The sequence below is a fragment of the Gadus chalcogrammus genome, chromosome 8 (genome assembly GCF_026213295.1).
Source record: "Gadus chalcogrammus isolate NIFS_2021 chromosome 8, NIFS_Gcha_1.0, whole genome shotgun sequence".
NCBI lineage: Eukaryota > Metazoa > Chordata > Actinopteri > Gadiformes > Gadidae > Gadus > Gadus chalcogrammus.
Genome location: NC_079419.1, coordinates 1,693,093 through 1,716,070, shown reverse-complemented (window position 1 = coordinate 1,716,070; position 22,978 = coordinate 1,693,093). Strand labels below are relative to the sequence as shown.

Sequence of the window (22,978 nt, the reverse complement as noted above, 5' to 3'; positions counted from 1 at the left end):
AAAAAAGTACCCATTAACCTAAATATTAAACCCAATATTGCCCTCTTATGAATCAGGCCTCTCCCTATAACGCTATCGGCCTATCGGGCATCCTATCTGGGAGGTTTGCCTCACCAAGGCCCTAACAGCCCTGTGGGGGGGGGGGCTTCACAGGGAGAGTACCTGGTGGCTGGCTGCACGGCGGGGGCCCTGCACGTCTGGAAGTGGGAGTCGGCCACGGAGGTCAGCCACGTCCCCGCCCACGCCCAGCGGATCCACCACTGCTCCGTCCTCCCCAGTGAAGGTGACCCTCCTGCTGGGGAACACGCTCGGAACAGAAGGCGCCTGAATTCCCTTTTTGTAGTGGTGATGATGAGGCAGACTGACACAGGAAGGTCACTGCATGACACCAAGAGGGATTCAATAGTAAAGAAACTACAGTTCCAAGCACAAGGTTGTATCTTGGTGAAGTTAAGGTAGAACCATCATGTGTTCTGACCAATCCTTAAGGTATTTTATTCCATCTGCCATAAGCCTCTATAACACAACTGTTATGAAATATTCTGTACAAAAATCACTTCACCCAAATGCTGCAATACTTCAATTTAATTATGTGCACTTTCCACTGTACATGTGTAATTAAGTATTTATTCTGTAGTGAAGGACCTCTTAGCTTCATTTATTGTGTAACCCCTAGGCGTGTGCATGTATGCCCTTATGGCATGACATTGTAATCACTGTGTGATTATTTTATGTACCGGTATGTATGTATTGCTGGACACTTTATACCCTTTATTTTATTATTGCATATTTTTATATTCCATGGGCTGCTGTAGCAAGTGGATTTTTCATGCATGGGATGAAATAAAGTTCTTATTTATATAAGCTTTTGGTTTTGCTCTCGAGATGCGTACACTTTAACATTTCTGGGGTTTTCCAACCATTTCTACAGACAAGCCAGAGGATATGGTGGTCGCCACGGCGTCTGAAGATGGCTCAGTGCAACTCTGGAAGCCCTTCCAGGTACAGGCTGTCATGGAATGATGAGCCAATGATGAGCCAAATTAAATACACACACATTCACTGCTCCCCCTGGTGGTCGAAATTGAACAGAATGCTGCTTTACTTTGAACTAGGTGGAGCACTTCTGCACTTTCCAAGGTCACAGCGGTGCCGTTCGAGGAGTGGTGTCCAAGAATGGATTAACGGAGTTCTTCACCGTGTCTGCGGACCTGTCGTTGAGGTCCTGGGCGTGGGAGAAAGGTGACACAATCTGAATCCAGTGACCGCCATCCATTCAACATCTGGGGGGAGGGTTTGGCTCCCAATATAAAATCAGACAGACCTGGGGAGAAGCTGTGTTTTTTCCATTAATTCTGCAATCACGGAGCATGCAAAGATCAGCTCAGCTTTGGAATACAGACAAGATTGTCCACAGACAGACAGACAGACAGAAGCATACGTGAGACTCTTTGACGTGACCCCAGCCCCTCTCTGGATGTTCTCTCCCACTAGACAGCGCCCCAGCCCCCAAGGTGCTGATGGTTACAGCCATCTGCTACTCCCAGACTGAAGATGCACTGCTGGCAGCCTACGAGTCAGGCCTGGTGGAGATATGGCAGCAAGGTGCCGTGGTCGGCCGCAAGCAGGTATCCCGTCCCTCTGAGTCTCGTACTGCTCCATTTAGTGTATTTGTAGATGTTTTTTTTTCTTTTTAAATACCAACAAAAAAATTAATGTCTTGATCGCCCTAAATGTCTCGAATTGTTTGTGGTCCATGCCTGTGCACCCTGGCAGGTATCGGACCGGCCCATCTTGGCCATGTGCTCGATGCCTGACGCTCGGTTCGCTGTGTCCTGCAAGAGGTCTTCGGTCCAGCTGCTGAAGCTGGTGTGGAGCCCTGGCAGCCTTGAGGCCAGGTGAGCCACTCACTCACACTCCAACGATCCGGAGCCGGTAGCAGCAGGCCTGCTCTGCTGTAGAAGCGTAGCCTTCCCATGGAGACGTTGAGGCATTGGGGGCTTGTTCCCTGTCAGAGAGGGAATGCTTACTGGATCGGTTCATCCTAGAACGTGTTCTTTGTCTCCAGCCTGGTGAAGGTGTCCACGTTCCCAGTGAAGCATCCGCTGGCACACCTCCACTACTGCTCTACTCTGATTGGTGTGTCCGAGGCCGGAACAATCACTGATGTCATGGTGGAGAGCCGACAGGACACATGGTAACACAATGTCCATTTTGGAAAGTAAACATTCTTGCTGTACTTTGGGACTGTGCTGTAATCTAGTGAGTAAAAGTAAATGCCAAGGATTTGCTAAACGGTCTGTTTGAATTTATGCTGAGTGGAGGTTAAATGTGATGTCTACATTTGAATCCCAACTTTATGATAACCTCTAGTTACTTCAATAAACAGTGGAAGTAGATGTCAGAATGGCAATTGTCTTATGCTATTATATCGTTTACACCACTGTTACAATACATGTATTCCTATTGGACCTAGAACGTATTTAACAATGAATAACCTGCTAGAAAGATTCAGCGTGTTGCCTGTGTCCACATGTCAGCTCGAGCACAGGGCACGTCTTCGGGATGTTCACCAACGATTCCAAAAGCATGTGGTTGGTGGGCAGAAGGGAAGACGAGCTGGAGCTGTCGTTTCTGGTGAGTAGTCACACCAGCGAACTCTGTCATCCAGTCGTCTGCTTATTCGCTTTCGCTTGGCATCATGGCTGTGACCGGTGTTTTGGGTTCCCTCCTTCCACATCCATAACTCTTGACAGGGCCTGATTTCTTTTTTTTTTAAGTGTGTAGTAGTAAGATCAAATGTAGGATTTGAAAGGCATTCAACTTAGCGTGCTCTTAATTGTCATATAGATATATATATATGTAAGGGATGTTGTATAGAACGCCGGTCATTGCTTCGCCATGAAGGGGCTTATTTTCGTTAATGACCGGTGACGTTTTATACATTATCACGCTTATAATACGGCTACTTGCCAAAACGAAAAAAAAACTTCACATGGTGTGTCTTTATACAATTTATTTGTTACCAGCATTCGTAGTGTTGATCAGGCAGAGAAAGTCCGCCAAAGACGTTGACGTCGCTGAGCAACCGAAGACGCTGGGGTTGAAAAGTTACCAGACTACTTGAGGAGTGATACGAAAGATGGCAAAAAATCCACTTTCCTTGACTGCGGTCAATTATCCTTAGCAACGGTCAATTGTCAAATATAATTCACCGCCGGAAGTTGTGAAGGGCCCATGCAAGTGAACGGAGCGTTCCCCGGCATTGAGAAGACCTGTGTTATATTAATATGTATATACATATGATATAGATTCCATCCATCTCGAAGATCTATCGTACTTTTTTGCGTGTTTTCTTATTTTTTGGGTGATAATTCATTTATGCGACTTCCTGGTTTCGGCCACCATCTCCTCCCAACAGTTTGTGGTTGGCCTCACGGACTACAGTGAGTTGTCCTGCACCAATGTGACGCTGCCGACCAAGGGGGAGGAGGGGATCACTTCCATCACCGCCGTGGCCGTGGAGGATGGTACTTCTAAACGATAACGAACCCTGACTAATGGCACCACAGGGAAAGCTTCTTGTGTTATGCTTGTTTATGTGGTAATCGCCGTTGATTCTGAACGGCTCAAAATGGGGCTTGTGATGTGTAGAAAATAGCAGTTGCAGGGGCTGTTTTTTACCAGAAATCTCTGCGTTTTATTAAGTTTGATTTTAATACTTTTTTAAAGGACGTCTTCATTTGACTATTTTTATATTTATTATTGTAATTATTTAGTTTCAGTGAGTATGTTTGTAGACAACGATAGGTTTCCACTATGCCTGTGAGCTGCGTATTTCCCAAGCGAGGGAGATGCTGAAGCACTGCGTTGTTTCCAGGCCTGATCGTGTGCGGAGACGTGGATGGAAACATGTGGTTCAAGGACTCCCTCGTGCTGTCGCCCTGGAGCCCCAGGAGACCGGTAAGACACCTGCTAACACCGGCACCAAAGGCTGTGTGTGTGTGTGTGTGTGTGTGTGTGTGTGTGTGTGTGTGTGTGTGTGTGTGTGTGTGTGTGTGTGTGTGTGTGTGTGTGTGTGTGTGTGTGTGTGTGTGTGTGTGTGTGTGTCATAGTCTACTACCACCTTGCCGCACATAAATATATGAATTCAGCCTCTGAAAAGGCTGGCAGCCACAGCCATCGCTTAGTTGACGTTCATCTGGTGGTTCAAATCTCTAGCTGCCAGATGAGTGCACTACATGAACTACAGGAGGTTTCAAATTCAGAGAAAATGTCCCAAAACAAAACCTCTGGCACTATAAGGAGATAAAGAATCAATATGAAATCCGAATCATTTAGTGGCAGCGGCTTTTGGCCACTGCTGATGATGATGATGATGATGATGATGATGATGATGATGATAACGACGGTGTTTTCTCTCCCCAGGCCCACCGCGACAGGATCAGTGTGATAAAAATCACCAGCACCGCCATCATCTCTGCCTCGCACGACCAGACCGTCAAACTGTGGGACAAGATCACCAAGAAGCAGGTACGCACGGTCCGACACAACATCTGGATTAGGAAGGACTTGGTACGAGAATGGGATGGATTTTATACATAGGAAATGTTTGGGTTGATCTTCCTTGCTATTTCGTTCTCCTTCAGTTTACTATCTCCGTTATAGCACCTTTTTGTCTGTCAATGACATTTCTCTCTCTCCCTCTCTCTCTCTCTCTCTCTCTCTCTCTCTGTCTCTGTCTCTGTCTCTGTCTCTCTCTCTCTCTCTCTCTCTCTCTCTCTCTCTCTCTCTCTCTCTCTCTCTCTCTCTCTCTCTCTCTCTCTCTCTCTCTCTCTCTCTCTCTCTCTCTCTCTCTCTCTCTCTCTCTCTCTCTCTCTCTCTCTCTCTCTCTCTCTCTCTCTCTCTCTATCTCTCTCCCTCTCCCTCTCCCTCTCCCTCTACCTCTACCTCTACCTCTCTCTACCTCTCTCTACCTCTCTCTCTAGGTCGGTATGTTTGTGTGTGGAAGCCCGGTTCAGGTTCTGGAGGTGAGCCCACGGTGTCCTGGGGAGCTGGTGTGTGGAGATGAGATGGGCAAACTCTACTTCCTACGCTGGAACCAGTGACACAAACGCAAACACTAACCCTGCCTTATAATGCTTCACTTTATTAATCACCTTTAAATGAATATGCAATGCGGCTCAATCAATTTCCCTGCGAGCTATAATGTTATGGCGCCAACTTTAAGCACTTTTACTAACATGTTGTGCCTTGAAAACTTTAAAATGTTTTCATTAATATATAGGATTTTCTTTCTATAACGTAAGGGAATTAATTAATGTAACCAGGTAGCCTTAAAGGGGTTTTGAATGTCTACAAATACTTTGCTTTGATTTTGTTTAATTTCATCTTCAAGAGATCAGAACTATGACCAAAAAAGTGGTGTATATTTAATTTGAAAATTAATAAATGCTGTAAAAACGACTTGTGTTGTATTTTGGTTATGTATCAATTATTCAAATCGTATGTCTCTTTGCCATCATTTATCGTTTGTGTTCAAATTGAATGATCATGTAACCCTTTATGGTAGGGTAAATATGACTTATTGAATCTGACACATGCAATCTGCTATGTAAACATCTGTTATCCTTTAATGATCTTATGACCTTGTTATCTGTGTAAATGCTACTGGATTGCTTCCGCCATGCTCTTAGTTAAATGGCACCATAAATCTTCCTCTGAATAAAATAAATCCAACCAATGGGCACACTAATGATTTGAATGTTGCGGTTTTTTTCCAGGCAGCTAATTTCAAAATACAAAGGTTTATTGACAATTTACCCACTGCCAGCAAATAGATGACGGTAGCCTAATATCTAAAACACCGTTCACTCGCTGCACTGTCACGAACGAGAGCTGTGGCCACGCCCTCTCCTTGGACTCTCAGGTGAACAACTATTTTACACAGAAACTCGCAGATCACAGCGAAGGTTAACCAAAGCCCCGTGAAGTCGGACGCGATCGGTGGACGAATCTATTGGTTTCCGGACCAATTCCGCATGGGATCTCTCTGAGAACCGAGCCGACGTAAACCTTTAGAGGAGGTTCATCGAAGTTTGGAAACAATAACGTGAAACAGGCGGTTTAGCCGTCTCCTTGGGCGTCTGAACATAAGAGGCGTTGTATCGACACAACCAGGATACAACGAAGGCAGAGATGGTAAACTACCACATATGACATAACATCGTCACGTTTATCAATTCATGTTTAATTGTCGAGGTGCTTCTGAACGGATTTAGTTGCTGGCAATGCGAGTCGAGCGGTGTCCAGCTGATGAACTTGTTTTTGTTATTTGTTTTATTAAACTCTAATTATTTCTGTATTACAGGAACAGTATAATAATCTGGATTTAGAATGTGAAGAAAGTGTCTCTGTAAGTATTTGAAGGTTTCGACTGGTGTTGTGGGTCTACTGTTTCTTCAGTTTTGTTGTCCTCTTACTCTACATGCTTATTAAATGTGTAGAAATTCCCACATTTAATGGCAATAATGCGCAAATTGAACATGCAAGTACCTATCATTAATGACTAATGTTCTGTAATGTAAAAAAAAATGCAAGCAGCCATTAGTTCCAAGACTGTATTCTATCTTTATGTGCTGTTCCATTAGCCTACTCTGACCATGTAGATAAAAGATGGTGCTCAGTCATTAAGCTACTGCCTGAACAAGAGATGGGTTACACATTTACTCTAGCTAGGAGGTCTTTTATGTCTGCAAAAGGACACAGTAATAGTCGTGAGGCCACTTGTTGAAGTGGAAGCCCATGGTCTAAAGGCTTTGACATGCTAGGGTGACTGCAGCATGTAAATAAAGCAGGAACAACCTTAACCATTGTGTGTACACAACACTTTGTTTACTCTCATAATAGTGGTGACAGAACAGTAGAAAAACGGTTCTGTAAGGAAATGAGGCATGGCATGGAAACAGTTTGTTAGAACTTTAGTATGTGTGTGAGATAAATAAATAGAACTCTTGAAACTTAAGTGACAGGCCGGATCTCCTGTTTTTAAAGCGGTCGGTGAACTTGCTATGAGTTGGCTGCTCTCAACATATGTTTGACAAACTCCCTAAAATAGGCCTGGGACGTCTTGCGTATTAACCCACTCAACATCAACCCTTAATATCAAAGTCTCAGCAAACGAAAGCATGTCTTACAAGATTAAATCATTAGCAGTAGTTTTCTTGTGGCTACAAATCATTGTATAAAATATGTTTTTATGAGACCTTTCAAACCTTTTGCATTGTATTATTTTATCCAAAATATCTATTTGCATACCAGGTGGGATCCCGCTTGAAAAAACTTCCCAGTCTCTTGTCTAAAATTGTTTTGCTTTTGGCTTTTTTGAGAGGCCTTAATAGTATAAAAGCTGACAAACCGCATTCTTCCTCCAGGAAATAGCTGCACGATTTGGTGGAATGCTCAAAAAGTCCTCCAAACGGGAGCCAACGGTACGTTAGTTTCTAATCAAATTCATGCATTTTATTCTTGAATGAATTCTGGTTTAAAAATCAGATTTTAAATATCATTCAACCTTTTTAAGACGTTTTGAGTAAACTTCACTTGAATGTGGCTACTAGATTTCTTTGAGTTTGAGGTAAAATGTTATACATTTAATTCCATGCTCCCTGTTTTGATTTTGCAGGGCAACTTGGTTGACATTGAGGGTTCAAACAGCAGTGGCGGTCTGAACGATAACAGAAAGGTGAGCTATGGAGGAAGCAAAATGCATGGCCAGGCTTTGCTACAATGGTTCACAACTTTTTTGTCGCCATATGACCCAATATTTAGGCCTGAATATCCATTTGAAGAAAATTAAAATAAAAAAAAAAACTGCCTGCTGATCAGTGAACAAACACAATATTATGGGATTAGAAATTTAAAATAATGCAGTTTGAGATTGGGGAAACTCTGCTTTATAAGTTAATTGAGTAGATGTATTTGGTTGTCTGTATTGGTTGTCATTTTCATAACTTCTGAGTAAAACCGTAAACCATTCCCAACTGTATTAAGGAAAATGTTAAATGATTTTATTCAGTGACAAATGAATATTGCGTAGGCTTGATTGGATCTTTATGTCTCTGTTGCAGGAGAAAGGGGGCGTGTTTAAAGGAGTTCTGGGGAAAAGCACCAAGTCTGTGAGGGAAGAGGCACCTGTACAGGTGTGTCTGATTACCTCAAACCTACCTTCTTTGTATTCGTTAAGATAGCATCTGGGTCCTTTGAGTCATTTTATCCGAATAGACTGACCAGAGGGAAATGGATAGCTTAAACATAATTTAAATTCGATTTTGCCTACATCTTGCCCTTTTTTTTTCTTTCATTCATTGACAACACAATTAGCTTAATGTGACCTCCAGAGGTTGCTGGCTAATATACAAATGCTGCAAAAGGGAGTGTATGTGTGGTGGGTGTCTTTTACAGCCCATTTTAGTGTACTATAAGCTCCGTATCAAGTATTAACGTGCAGATATCGTTCTTCCAGGCCAGCCTCCCGGTCCCAAGCCGGGAGCTCTCATCCAGTAGTGACAGCCTGAACAAAAACCCATCCAAGGTGAGCTTACCTTCCCTCTTATCTGCTTGTCCGAGGTTCTTATCTGTTTATTGAGAATTACTTATTTTGTGACCCCCTATATCTAGGAGAAAACGGGAGTGTTTGGGGGAATTCTGAAACGAAGCCCAAAACCAGGTCACAGTCGTTCAGAATCCCAGGTATTATACTCATAGGTTGGACATTGTATATATTTTTTTAACTCTTTATCATAATGTGGCTTTAAAAATGCCAGGGTTGGGGGTTCGATTGTGACCGCAGGCCACCCAATGCTCAGAATGTGGGCCCTCATGTTATTGTAAGAATCTAAAAAAAAAATATAATCATGCTTATTTGTTTGTAGGACAATTTCTCAATGGACGGGGATTTGAATGGCAGCAGTGACAGTCTGTCAGAGAACAACAACCCCAAGGTGTGTGTGTGTGTGTGTGCGTGTGCGTGTGCGCGTGCGTGCGTGCGTGCGTACATCCATAGCAACAGTCTGTTATTCATAGCAGCGTACTGAAAATTGGACAAAGCCGTGTAATAATGCAGTGTTATGCTCGGTCAAGGCAGTTGTTCTATTCTAGGAGGGTCAGCATTTCCAGCTCGTTCCATAGCCACAGTCACAGAGAGGGGAATGATCGCAAATGGAGATTTTGGAGGGTAACACTGCACCCATTCAAACTTGCATTTTATTCACATGTGATCCCTCAATCTTTTTTTTCTCAGGAGAAGGGCAGCAAGTTTGGTGCCATGTTTAAAAAGTCCAACTGGACCAAAGAAGCCAACAGCGCGTCGCAGGTGAGGGTCACTGTATAGGTGCAGTGCTGTTTCCATGGATACTATGCACACATACTCTGCGATAAACATAACCATGGAAACGATGAATGAATAACAACTCGATGGAAATGTGTTCTCCACAGGAGGACCTGTCTGTTTCTGACGTATCGAGCCAAAAGTCTGGGAGCTCTGATAATCTCTCCGAGGGCAAGGACAGCAAAGTGAGCGCCAACAGATTTGCTTGACCGACTTAATACAATGGTTATAATTTGGGTTTAATCGTTTGCAATTAATTATTTCTGCAGGAGAAGGGCGGGATGTTTGGTGGAGTGTTTAAAAAACCAAAGTCCCTGTTCGCCCGGTCTCAGTCGCGGGTAGGTGCTGCCAGTCCACGCTGCCAGGGTGCAGTTTGTGTCGTGGTTGTTTCAGAGTTCGGCCCGTTGTCTCCTCCTGGTTCAGTGGTTCATCAGTGTTTGTTTTCTCTGCTCCAGGAGGACCTGACCTCAGATCTGTCCGTCAGCAGTGACAATCTCTCAGAGGGGATTTCCAAGGTAACCCAAATCCTAGTGACACAAAAATGGTATATCGTATTATAATGAGTCAATTCCTCAATAAAATGGATTAAAGGATTTACAACTCAAAGCTTACCAACAGCCATTTTTTAACTGTCATCATTCTTCTAGGCCCGCCTCTCTGTCCAGAGCGGTGATCTTTCAGCCAGTAACGACAGCTTAAACAACAACAAGAAGTCCCCCAAGGAGAAAACTGGATTTCTCGGAGGGATTCTCAAACAAACCCCTAAACCAGGTCACAGACGAACAGAGTCCCAGGTACTACTTTAGGTTACCTAATATATATTCTGCATGACTACGTTTGACATTAAATAGGCCCTTGGTCTGATTCGCGGTCAAATCTTTTAATAAATCAACTGGATTTAATGTTATGGATTATTGGATGAATTTGTCCTTCAGTTTTTTGTGTATGACTAATGTTGTGCAACCTCTAAAATATCGCTCCTTCAAAACTAAAAACTAAAATATGAAATCAAGGTGTTGTTTCTTAGCAAAGGACAAATTACCAAACCTTGTTGATGTGTTGCAGGATCATCTGTCATTGGATGGAGATTTGAGTAACAGCAATGACAGTTTGTCAGCTGACAACACTAAGGTAAATGTTGGGAAAAAGTAAGGTAAAAGTGTTTTTAGCTTGGCTTTGTCAGTTAATCAAAAATCACACGATACATAACAACTTCACTCCCATTTGAACTCTTTTCCTTCAGGAGAAGGGCAGTAAGTTTGGCGGGATGTTTAAAGGCTGGACCAAAGGCGCCAACGACCAGGCTCAGGTGTGGTTTTGCCGCGTGGCGTTCTTGTCTCCAGGCTCTTCTTATATTATGCACATACTCTGCATATATTCAATCCCAATGAATATTAACTCGCTGGACATCGTTTCCCCCCAGGAGGATCTGTCTGCGTCCGGGGAGTTGAAGGGCAGCGTCGATAATCTCTCGGAGGGGAAAGAGGGCAAGGTGAGCAGAGCCGTACACATCAGGCTACAAACCACTGGTTGACAGAAGTAAGAGAAGGTCCCAGATAACATCTGGATCTGTTTCTTTCCTCCAGGAGAAAGGAGGGCTGTTTGGTGGGGTGTTTAAAAAGAACAAGAGGACCCAGTCCGTGGTAAGCAAAGTATTTATATATTTTCACATTTTCTCTGCTTAATATGTGAACACAAACTCAGCCAGCAGTAGTAAACTGTATAAAAGGTTCTGTAAAGGTTTTGAATCAACCCTGGGCAGATTAGCGACTCACTTCTTTAAGTCCTCTCCTGAAAGCTTTATTAGTTCGCCCAAACGATACAGGAAACACGTTGTAACCACGCCCCTTCAGTTTCATGATCCGACCCAGGCTCCGTGCCGTCTCCCCCCAGAAGTTCTGCTGGAACATGATAAAACTGCTGCATCCGACATTAGTATGACTCAAACTGAGTTGTTTCTATTTCAAACATGTCTTTTCTTCTTCAGGAGGACCTGACCGCAGACTCTGAGCTGTCCGCCAGCACTGACAATCTCGCAGAGAAGACTTCCAAGGTAAACCTTCGTGGATTGTGTGTGTGGTTGACGGCTGGTTTAAGCACCCTCACCTGACCCGACTCAGACTGAGGAGGGCTGGCTGACTGGTGAGGCTGCTTAAACCAGCCATGAACCGCACACACACACACCACACCCTTGTCCTACTTTGGTCATGTGACACAAAAACAACGAATGAGTCATATTCTGTAACCCCTTGCTTCAGGGGAGTTTCAGGTGTATGTCATGCATATTAATTAATGACATTAAAATAACACTGAGCGGCATTCATTGAAGGTGATGTCATGTCACAAACTTCCTCTACATTGCAAACAAATAACAGACACTGCAAAGAAGGAAATAGATTGAAAGCTTTTCTAGAAAGTATGAACATCATATAAATACAATATCAGATCTGATAATTATATATAACATGAATAAAACTTGTTTTAGTTGTGTTGTTGGAACTGTGTTTCTGAGGGGAAATGTCATAACCGTTTGCGGTGCTCGTTACCTTCGGCTGTAGGGCGGTGTTATGGGCAAGATCCTGAAGAGTCCCTTCCAGTCCTCCGCCTGGGTAACTGTCGGCCCCGGGGGGGGGGGGGGGGGGGACCTTTTTGTTTTCACAAAGGTCAAACACATAAATTCCATGGCGCACGTGGTTTTTTCCTGAGGTCACGTGTTTTGTGTTCCAGCAGGAGAAGAGCGAGCAGCCTGCTGATTCCAGTGACGCGCTGCGTGCAGAGGAAACCCGAGCCAGAAAGCAGGTAAAGGCCGTCCCTCTTCATCATGACCTCGTGGGATACGGGACAAGGCCTCATGGCCACTGCATGTCGGCCAACTCACTTTACTCTCCAAAGCCGTGCACCCAATTTACCCTCCACTGGCTTTATTGTTATTGATTATTATCTGAATTTGTTCTTCCGTTTTTTTGTGTCTATGAATAAACATGTCCAACCCCTACAATCTCTGTCCCTCAAACCTGTCGAAAGTATGAAAGGATAGGACAAAGGACAAATGACCCAACCTTGTTGATGTGTTTCAGGATCGTCTTTCATTGGATGGAGATTTGAGTAACAGCAATGACAGTTTGTCAGCTGACTGCGCTAAGGTAAATGTTAGCATGGCTCGCTCTCCTTCGGAAGGAAATGAGGAACTCTAGGACATGGAATGTCCAAAGACTTTGATGCATAGCGACTTAACTCCCATTTGACCCTCTTTTCCTTCAGGAGAAGGGCAGTAAGTTTGGCGGGATGTTTAAGGGCTGGACCAAAGGCGCCAACGACCAGGCTCAGGTGTGGTTTTGCCGCGTGGCGTTCTTGTCTCCAGGCTCTTCTTATATTATGCACATACTCTGCATATATTCAATCCCAATGAATATTAACTCGCTGGACATCGTTTCCCCCCAGGAGGATCTGTCTGCGTCCGGGGAGTTGAAGGGCAGCGTTGATAATCTCTCGGAGGGGAAAGAGGGCAAGGTGAGCCGAGCAGTACACATCAGGCTACAAACCACTGGTTGACAGAAGTAAGAGAAGGTCCCAGATAACATCTGGATCTGTTTCTTTCCTCCAGGAGAAAGGGGGGCTGTTTGGTGGGGTGTTTAAAAAGAACAAGAGGACCAAGTCTCGGGTAAGTGTATTTAGCAAACTCCGCTAGCATTAGTAAACTATTATGGATCTGTAAAGGCTTCAGATCAACACCTTGTAGACTAGCCACTGTAGAAATGCACTCATCAAACTCTCCTCCCTCCAAATTAGTTTCCTTCAATAAAATATCTCCGTCTCCCCCCAGAAGTTCAGCTAGACCATGCTAGAACTGTTGGAGTCAAGTATTGGTGTGAATCTAACTGATAGTCGTTTTTATTATTTTCTTCTTCAGGAGGACCTGACCGCAGACTCTGAGCTGTCAGCCAGCTCTGACACGCTCAGAGAGAAGACTGCTAAGGTATCCCTCCATGGATTGTGTGTGTGGTTGACGGCTGGTTTAAGCACCCTCACCTGAGCCGACTCTGGCTGACTGGTCAGGCTGCTTAAACCAGCCATCAACCGGGCCGGCTTGAATAGTTTGATACTTTTTACTCTCTAAAGCAGTGAAGCAGTTTTAAGATAAAAAGGACCAAATAGCACTCATTTGTTGATACTTATATAATTACCCGTTACTGATAATATTAATGAATAGTAGTATTTATTGTTTATTTGTCGTATATAACATTAAATTAATATTATCCCACATATAGTTTGTTGATTTTGTATTACTACAGTAACACTCACATTACTTAAATAATGTTAGTTTACTCATTCTAATAATGTAAACTATGATATTTGTTTGGGTGCATCTTGCAGCAGAACAGCTCAAACTCTGATAGTGAAGAGGAAACTACAGACCCTCAATCTGGTCACAAACAGGTTTGTAACTCAACCTTCTCTCTGCAAAACAATAACCAGTACCAGTGTTCAAGTTACTGCTTAGAATCTCGTTTGTCCCCATGGGCCTTACTCAGCCGGCGGCCATCTTGGTTACGTTCCACATTCCGCTCACCCGTCCAGGTAGCACTTAGAGCCAAGATGGCAGCTAGGGGAATAAGGCCCAATTCAACCCTGTTGTTTGATTTCAGAATAAGCTCACAGGTGCCATGATGAACCTCAATCCGTTCTACTTCGCCAACAAGGTGAGAAACCCGCTTGTTGTGTTCGCTGTTGTTGCTGTTGCTGCTGTTGTTGATGTTATTATTGGTTAGCTAAAATGATAGGACACCAAACAGTACAAAACAGTTTCCTCTTTTGACAGCACTACAAGCACCCCGGTTCTGACGAGGAGCCGACCGCTGACGAGAAGACCTCCAGCAACAAACAGGTGTGTGTGTGTGTGTGTGTGTGTGTGTGTGTGTGTGTGTGTGTGTGTGTGTGTGTGTGTGTGTGTGTGTGTGTGTGTGTGTGTGTGTGTGTGTGTGTGTGTGTGTGTGTGTGTGTGTGTGTGTGTGTGTGTGGCGGGCATTCTAGAAGTTTCCAGTCAGCTGTTGTATTTACTAATCTTTTTATTTTTTTATTTAAAAGATAAGAACCGAACCTTATTAAATGTATTATTTTTATGTATGAAATAAAGAATAAACATTTATTATGATAATAGCATAATATTAGTCGGTAAAATGCTACTGTTTCAATGGTATACTATCTTGTATAACGCAATGATAGACGACAATGATGTCATTTTTTTGTAATAAAATGTACGCATTAGTTCATTGTCAGGCACAGACCTACAAGGAAGTGAGTTGAAATCATGACGAGCGCGTACTCCCCCTGGCCCACCACAAGGCTGGGATGGTGGAGCCCGGGGCTGGCTCAGCTGTTCAGGGAAACCTTCCTTGCTGTCCCAACTATTTCTGAATCATAAGAAGAAACTATAAACACAAAAGGCTTCAGAAAATACTTTTGAATATCACCAAAACAATGCACTGATTCCCTTGTAGAGCTCCGTGGCGGGTGCCATGGCGATGATGAATCCATTCCGTTCGGCAACTAAAGTAAACACTGTTGCTGTATTAGTCTGTTGGTGTATTAGGGCTAATACGGTTCAAGGTTTTACAAAATGGTGGTTCCCTCGTTTCACGTTCGATAGTGTGGTGGTGCTTCCCTGCTGCTATAGCACTGGTCAGTGTTGGATTCTTTTTTTTTCCCGGTGGTTGTGAAATCAAACAGAAAGTGACATGGACCAGGCATCTCGTGCTAGTCATCGCCGCGGGAGCTAACAGTTGGGTAACGCAATGTGTCCTCTGTGCAGAAGGACGTTGGCCAAGCAGAGAACAACAAGGAAGTGGAACAGCAAGGAGAAGAGAAATTAAAACTGGTCAGTCTATTATTTGCATTATTTGCATCATAGGTGACTCACTCTCCCCCTCCCACTCTCACACCCAGTGAGACCGTCGACAGGAAGCCTCCCTCTGCACTGAGCTCTCTGATTTTGGACCCACTGAGCCACCGTAGCTGCCCCCTGGCCAGCTCGCTCAGCCACTGTGTGTAACCCAGCTGTCGGGATTTGTCTGTCGGCTCACAGGTCAAGAGCGGTCCCCACCCCCGGGAGAGAATGAACCGATCCGGAGCGCAGTCCGGCCCCGTGAAACCAGCCAAGGAGGTAGGAACACAGACAGACAGACAGACAGACAGACAGACAGACAGACAGACAGACAGACAGACACTATCAGTAAGGACAAACGTTGCGTTTGTTTTGTGGTGCTTCACTTTTATTGAGGGCTCCCTCTGAAGCACTTGCTATGCATTGGGTTCTTTTGAAATTCAAATACTTTACCGTCCCTCATGCGTCAATTTAAGCAGGCAAAACTCAAGACAACAATCATACACATAGTCCTATAGGCATAAGACAGCATACAATATCAATCATACACATAGACCTATAAAAAAATCAAGTAAATATTTATCTCACTCAACCACAGACTGTCTGTCTATATCAGGGGTGCCCAACCAGTCGATCGCGGTCTACCAGTAGATCGCCGACAGATCCCAAGTCGATCGCGAGGGGTGAAGAAAAAAAAAAAAAACTTTTTTTTTTTTTTTTTTTTTTTTTAATGAAATTAAATTTGCGCGGGACATATACGCGCGGTAGCGCATGTGCTGTTAACAGCAGTTGAAAGCCGTCAACAGTAGTTACACACTCCTAAACGTTGGCATGGCTGAGGGGAAACAAGCTAAGACCTACCATTTTCACCCTGAGTGGGAGGAAGATTATTGATTATCGTTGAGAAGGTGCCGTGCGCAGACGGAATGAAACCCCCACTGAAGTCCGTAGGTTCACGATACAACCCCCCCCCCCCCCCCCCCCCCCCCCCCCGTCAACAATTGTTCTCTGCCCCCCCCCCGGCTTGAAGGTAGGTTTGCTGGTAGATCTCGGGAGGTTGGCTACTTGAAAAGTAGATCTTGGGTCAAAAAAGGTTGGGCACCCCTGGTCTATATCAACAGTTGTCATTTGAAGGATTCCTCCCAATCGATCTCTTGTCCATTAGACCTGTATTGTTTTCAGTAAAACTTTTATGTTTTCTTATTCAGAACCAATCAGATGATGAGGTACTGACCGACCGTGAAGAAGGAAGCTCTGTCGGGGGTGAGGACGCCAAACCGTCGGGCACCAAAGCAGTGAGTCATTCTCACCGGACGCAACTTTTTCATAATTTAGAGTACGTTTTCTAACAAGATATGGTTGTCCAGGTGTACTGGAAACCATCTCACATGCTGCTGCGACTCTGACCACTGCTACAGCTTCTACTTCCCTGTATCGCTTCCATTCCAATGACATGCAAATGGATGTTAGGCTCTCTGACGTATTGCTTGGGAGTTTTTTTTTGGCTTGCCAAAATACATGCTTCTCTTGTGTTTATTGAACCTTCTGTGATTCGGTCAGGTGACCCCGTATTACTTTGGGAGATGCAGTGATGTCATGTGATCTATTTATTTTCAGGCCAAGATGAAAAAACCAAAGCGCCACAATCCGTTTATGCCACGTGTTTCTGACCAGGTACGTTTCACCCCATTTGTTCATACTTCCTGAAATTGTTGCCGGATCTTTTATTCTTTATAAACGTAGTGAGAAGAACAGCGCTGAACCAATCACCCACTCAGGCTCTGTTGAAGCATGGGTCATGTGATCACTCTCCTTGTTCGGTTATAATTGGTGCCGTGTGACGTCACTCTACCGTGTCCGCGGACTTGTCGGCTAACTTTCACCAAGAGAACCGCACCTAAAGAGCATCTAAAAACCCACCTAAAGAGCACCTACAAACCCCACCTAAAGAGCATCTAAAAACCCCACCTAAAAAGCACCTAAAAACCCCACCTAAAAAGCACCTAAAAAGACAACTTTGGCTTCCACACCCCGTTGACGCTAATGTTTTCTTATTAGGTGCGGTTGTCTTTGAGTCATATTCAAGGAATGCAACATGGTGTCTCCTCTCTCTCTCTCTCTTAGGCCCCATCGGATGATGAAGGCCTGAACGAAGACGAGCCCTTGAACACAGAAGAAGGGATTGCGGTGGAGGAAGGCAACGGGCAGGAAGTGGGGGTGTGTACTGAAACCTCTCGCTCCATGACGGTGCACACACCTCCTAACCTCGTTATTTGGAGACGGGAGAGTTTTGTCATCGTTTAGGAAAAATTGTTAAAGTAAATCCATCCATAAGAAGCATGTCTGTTGATGTTTGCAAACGTATTTCATTGCTCTGCTGTGAACATTGACATACGGCATTCTGTCCCGCCCTCATCCGTGTCTAAGTGTATTTCCATTGGCTAAGAATTGTCAAGCTGTGTTGGATTGGTCGTTCTTTCACACTGTATAGATTGAGAGTTTCAAATCATATGGCTGAATATTCATGAGATAGGGTGTTGAGATGGACAGTATATTACAATGAATCTTGCTGTGATAGTTTCCAGTGCCCATCACAAATATGACTAACATGGTCCTTCACAGCAATACCTCTCGTATAAGAAATGCAATCTCTTTTTTGCCTGTCGCCTTCAGACCAAACCCAAGAAGACGAAGAAGCACAATCCCTTCCTACCCCGGGTCAAGGTAAGACTCATGTGACACCTGTGTTTGAGTTAACGCTTCAAAACCAACACATTTCTGACGTGTGTGTGTGTGTGTGTGTGTGTGTGTGTGTGTGTGTGTGTGTGTGTGTGTGTGTGTGTGTGTGTGTGTGTGTGTGTGTGTGTGTGTGTGTGTGTGTGTGTGTGTGTGTGTGTGTGCCTAGGTTCGACCAAAGAAGAACCCACAGGATGAGCCGACTGCGACTGAAAATGCACCTGGGGTAGGGAAACGCTTGCTTTGTGTGCAACGGGAAATACCTGCCCTATGTTTAGTTTGAAGAAGTAACCCAACTCCCTATTGTCATTCTTCTGTGGAACGAAATGGTGTGTGGGGGAGGGGTATCTGTGTCTCACACAGACTGATATACCACTTTTACCCTTTTCTTTTTATACATGAATGATATATTTGCACACATTGTGTGATATCCAGAGCCATCCAAGTAGCTTAGATACAGATCCTTAGCCAAATGCGGAAGTTCTGGAGGTTAAAGCCAAGCTCAGTGACTCTAGTGACGTTGTGTCTGGCTAGTTTGCATGCTGTGCACAGGATTCCTAAGTATGCGTCTAGGTAGTCCCTGTAGCTGTCGGATGTACACACACGCACGCACGCATGCGCAAATACATATGCAGACACGCACAAATAACTCGCACACAAATTATTGCTACGCGCGCACACACACCCCTTCGTAAGCCTTGGCTCTAACTTGGATCCTACTGGGCTGATCCTACCCACTGTGTGCGGCCGCTCCCTGAAAACCGATCACGCTCTGCCATCAGACGTCGACCTACCGGCATTGTGCTCTTAGAGACAATCAGTCACTGTGTTTCCCACCAGTCTTGTTCTGCTTCGTGTTTCTCCACACCCTCCTCTGCCTTTGTACAAAATGAACACACAAAAGCTGGGCTTATGTTGGAGCTAAAACAACTTTTACTCTTAATCTCTTTCAACTTTCTATTTTTCTCTCTTTCTCTTACAATACACTTAACCCAAATCTGATGTAATGTAATATATATAATATTATTTGTAAATACTGGGAAGGAAAATAAATCTCAATCACAATATTTTAGGAAAATTAATATTTTTTTTGTCATTTTTGTCGTTAGAATGAAAGGTCTCTGTTTGACCGGCTGGAAGACTTCCGGATCGGTCCAGACGAATCGAATGATCAGGTGTGTGTGATGGGAACGAGTCAGAAATAGGAATTTGTGGCTTTGGAAACTATGGGACGAGGTTTTCTGAGGTTATCTGAGTTATACAGCAGTGATAGTTCAGACGGTTAAACTTTGCCTTCTCTTGAAGGACGTGGAGGGTCTCATGGAGTGGTGGAGCACGGTCGAACGTAAGACACACACACACACACACACACACACACACACACACACACACACACACACACACACACACACACACACACACACACACACACACACACACACACACACACACACACACACACACACACACACACACACACCTGTTCCTTGGCCATCTCTATCCTCCGGATGAGCTGCTGGGTCCGGCCCGGTTCGGTCGGACACACTCTTATACAAGATAGTATATCATTGAAACAGTAGCATTTTACCGACTAATATTATGCTATTATCATAATAAATGTTTATTCTTTATTTCATACATAAAAATAATACACTTAATAAGGTTCGGTTATTATCTTTTAAATAAAAAAATAAAAAGATTAGTAAATACAACAGCTGACTGGAAACTTCTAGAATGCCCGCCACACACACACACACACACACACACACACACACACACACACACACCTATTAAACATCATTACTAAGGTGACCTAAGACGTCACTCGATCATCTTGTTGACCACATAATGTAAAAACATTTTAAAATTGTCCTGATTTCCTGTTGTCTTTCCTCTGCTGTGTTTATTCAGAATGGGAGGACATGCCCAAAGAGGATGACATGACGGAGAAGGAAGAGGCCAAGTAAGACAGGACTCTGTGTGCGTGTGCGTGTGCGTGTGCGTGCGTGCGTGCGTGCGTGCGTGCGTGCGTGCGTGCGTGCGTGCGTGCGTGCGTGCGTGCGTGCGTGCGTGCGTGCGTGCGTGCGTGCGTGTGTGGTAGGGCTCCCAAACCCCTAATGGGGCCGACAATAAAAGCTACATTATCGATAGAAATAGTTAGTCTACAGTTTGAGGAGACTGCTGCAGCTCCTCTCATAGGAAAACAACGGTTTGTTTTTTAAATCCATTGTTTTCCTCCTCAGTCATCGATTCCATTTAAAGGCAGATCTTTAGCTCTCTCTGATACACTGACCGCTGGGGCCGGTGCGCAGCGCAGACCGTCCCCTCTGGGCATCACCATGACGACCCTGACCTCTCCCTCCCCGCAGGGCGTTCGCGCTGACGGCGGAGAAGGTGCAGAGGGGCATCCGGGTGTTCAACAAGCTGTTCACGGAGCGCGCCGAGAGCCTGTGGCAGCACGTCCTGGACCTCAACGCCATCGCCGACAACCTGGACCGCTTCAACAAGAAGACCAAGATCGCCCAGATCACGGGCGGCTCCACCAGCGCGCTGGGGGGCGTGGCCACCATCGCCGGGCTGGCCCTGGCGCCCGTCACCTTCGGCACGTCGCTGATCATCACGGCGGTGGGGCTGGGCGTGGCCACGGCGGGCGGCCTCACCTCGGCGGGCGCCGGCATCTCCAACCAGGTCAACAACTCGCTGGACCGCAAGAAGGTGGAGAAGATCGTGGAGGACTACCAGGAGAAGATGGCCGACATCAACAAGTGCATGACCTTCATCAAGCAGGGGATCGAGAACCTGCGGCGGTTCGACCTGCTCAAGATGCGCAAGCACGCCTACAACCGCGACTTCCCGGCGCTGAACAACATCTACGAGGACGGCGCCATGCTGGGCAAGGCCATCCTCATCAACGCCAACGAGATCATGCGCGTGGTGCAGATCGCCAACGTGGCGGGCAGCACGGCCGCCCGGGCGGTGCAGATCGCCAGCATGGCCACGGGCGTGCTCACCGGGCTCTTCGTGGGCATGGACATCTACTTTGTGGCCAAGGACTCCAAGGAGCTCAAGAAGGGCGCCAAGTCGGAGTTCGCCGCCAAGATCCGGGAGGTGGCGGTCCAGCTCCACGAGGGACTGGTGGAGCTCAACGGGATCCGGGACGAGCTGCAGTCCACCAGCAGCCCCGAGGACCCCGAGGCCGTCCGGGATCTGAACAAACCCGAGGGGGAGGAGGAGGAGGAGGAGGAGAAACCGGAGGAGGAGAAGAAGAAACAGGAGGAGGAGAAACCGGACGAGGATTCGGAAGAAGATGAAATCGACCGGATCAAAAAGGCGATCAAAAAGGACTACGAGAGCCGGGAGTATGTTTGACTTCCAGAACTTCCCGAACCCTCACATTATTATATTAATGGATGCATTTAAGTTCTTCTAGTCAGGGATTTTCATTAGGACACTTTAAACATTTGAATGACCATCGTTTTGAAGTGGGTTTTACTTTAGGTGGTTTAACGCTCGAACCTGCCTTGTGAAGATATGCCAATAATACTGTCCGCATAGTTGAGGCCGGATATGCAATAAGAAGATGAGCAACTAGAGTCTGGAGTCTTGCCTATTGGGACGTCATCCAAGCCTTAATTGTTTTGATGATTGTTTATGGAAATTTTACCTTCTTTTTTTAAATATGGACCATGCAAATATGGACTTTAGATCAAATGTGTTTTATACTTTGTGACGTAAGGTTTCGACTTTGACCTTGTATGCTGCTAACTACTTTGCAAAGAAATGTACTTTTAACGGGTCTATGGGTATCTAGTTTATCTTTTATTTACGAACCTCTAATGGAGTATTTGTACTGGGTGTAGCGCCTTCATTATTTATAATGTCTTTGATATATTTATAATAAAACGTGAACATATTAATAATTGTAGATCTTTTGTTGGTGTCAAAACTGCTATGCAAGACAATCATCCATGCTTGATATGAAGGACAAATGACTGTCAGTATCCATGATGGTACCTCCCTGTATTCACTCCAAAACACACTTCAACACTGCACCTTTTCTAAACACTGTACAGAACATTAAAGAAACAAGACATCTCCCACTTCCTTCACAGAAGATTTAGCTGATTTCCCTTCATGAACTTTGAAAAAGAGACCAGCCTGTTAAAAGAGCAGTACTCTTTAATGAAGTACTACTTATGATTAATAACAACAATCTAAATATCCATTATCTATATCATTCTCATTGAGGACTGCATTTAACTATTTTGGTCTTGATGTAAAACACGTGAAAGGTCACTGTATGTAATGTATTTATTGTTGATTATACATTTCCAGGAATAAAAAATAATATCTACGTTTCAATGTGTCAAATGAAAAAAATACTGGTTTGAACGCTGCACACAGTCATCAAACAATACATTTCCTTCTGACTGTTATTTACACATGCTTCATGTTGACTTTGCATCTTTATTTGCATAGGCTTCTGCATGGGACCGATACGGTCGTTCTAATTATGTCCTTCCGCCACAGGTTTACCTTCACAATCAGCCCGACAGGCGTAGCCGAGGCTGGCTTGAAACTCGAGCTTTGTGGGGCAGGAGCTGTAAATATGTAGAGACAAGTCTGGATTTGCCCTGTCTTTAAATACCTTTGTGTGGATGCGTGTTATTCTTTTTTCTTGCTTTCGGTCTGATGGAGTGAAAACAGAAATAAACTCATGCGACAAATAAAAAAAAATCTTTATTCAACATTGTATAGCCTATGTCAGTTTGCACTGATTCATGTTGATGATTTAACTCGTATTTCATATCGTGATGCAAGCTGCTGGGTATCTCCATCCTTTTGATGATCCACCATTGGCCTAATTCTTGTCCACTTCTTGAAGCAATATCTCTGGTTCATTACAGTCGTGGACACAGGGACGTTAAGTCATTGTTTGTGACGCCTGTGCTGTGAAACCGGCTAGCATGAGT

General features: G+C 44.7%; 2 protein-coding genes across 7 annotated transcripts in view; both read left to right on the top strand.

The window, feature by feature from the left end:
• Positions 1-5,770, top strand: part of tep1 (telomerase-associated protein 1) — a 33,720-nt gene extending 27,950 nt beyond the window's left edge. For both annotated transcript variants that reach the window (XM_056595999.1, XM_056596000.1), the window contains exons 45-55: positions 154-283; positions 932-1,002; positions 1,116-1,242; positions 1,495-1,628; positions 1,777-1,898; positions 2,069-2,197; positions 2,541-2,637; positions 3,422-3,530; positions 3,881-3,963; positions 4,429-4,533; positions 4,989-5,770. In XM_056595999.1, the coding sequence (XP_056451974.1) occupies positions 154-283; positions 932-1,002; positions 1,116-1,242; positions 1,495-1,628; positions 1,777-1,898; positions 2,069-2,197; positions 2,541-2,637; positions 3,422-3,530; positions 3,881-3,963; positions 4,429-4,533; positions 4,989-5,108 (1,227 nt within the window). In that variant the 3' untranslated portion in view covers positions 5,109-5,770. The remainder of the gene's footprint in view (positions 1-153; positions 284-931; positions 1,003-1,115; positions 1,243-1,494; positions 1,629-1,776; positions 1,899-2,068; positions 2,198-2,540; positions 2,638-3,421; positions 3,531-3,880; positions 3,964-4,428; positions 4,534-4,988) is intronic.
• Positions 5,771-5,833: 63 nt separating this feature from the next.
• Positions 5,834-22,740, top strand: LOC130387061 (uncharacterized). Of its 5 annotated transcripts, none has more exons than XM_056596002.1 (40): positions 5,834-6,201; positions 6,371-6,415; positions 7,434-7,490; positions 7,685-7,744; positions 8,130-8,201; positions 8,525-8,593; positions 8,680-8,751; positions 8,934-9,002; positions 9,302-9,373; positions 9,496-9,573; positions 9,658-9,726; positions 9,844-9,903; positions 10,036-10,182; positions 10,454-10,519; positions 10,632-10,697; positions 10,812-10,880; positions 10,975-11,031; positions 11,376-11,441; positions 11,947-11,997; positions 12,119-12,187; positions 12,466-12,531; positions 12,650-12,715; positions 12,830-12,898; positions 12,993-13,049; positions 13,299-13,364; positions 13,763-13,825; positions 14,035-14,088; positions 14,208-14,273; positions 14,887-14,940; positions 15,198-15,263; positions 15,471-15,548; positions 16,478-16,564; positions 16,887-16,943; positions 17,394-17,486; positions 17,943-17,993; positions 18,175-18,231; positions 19,115-19,180; positions 19,311-19,350; positions 19,917-19,968; positions 20,375-22,740. In XM_056596002.1, the coding sequence occupies exons 1-40, from the start codon at positions 6,199-6,201 to the stop codon at positions 21,372-21,374; spliced, it is 3,525 nt and encodes a 1,174-aa protein (XP_056451977.1). In that variant the 5' UTR covers positions 5,834-6,198; the 3' UTR covers positions 21,375-22,740. The 5 variants fall into 5 exon arrangements, with proteins under 5 accessions (XP_056451977.1, XP_056451976.1, XP_056451980.1 ...); XM_056596001.1 differs by having other exon boundaries at positions 5,835-6,201; positions 12,116-12,187; XM_056596005.1 differs by lacking the exon at positions 11,947-11,997 and having other exon boundaries at positions 5,835-6,201.
• The last annotated feature ends 238 nt before the right edge of the window (positions 22,741-22,978 follow it).

Coding starts and splice junctions, on each gene's coding strand:
- LOC130387061 (XM_056596001.1), top strand. Junction 6,416..7,433: donor AATGTGAAGAAAGTGTCTCT/GTAAGTATTTGA, acceptor TTCTTCCTCCAG/GAAATAGCTGCACGATTTGG. Junction 18,232..19,114: donor CGACTGAAAATGCACCTGGG/GTAGGGAAACGC, acceptor TTTTGTCGTTAG/AATGAAAGGTCTCTGTTTGA.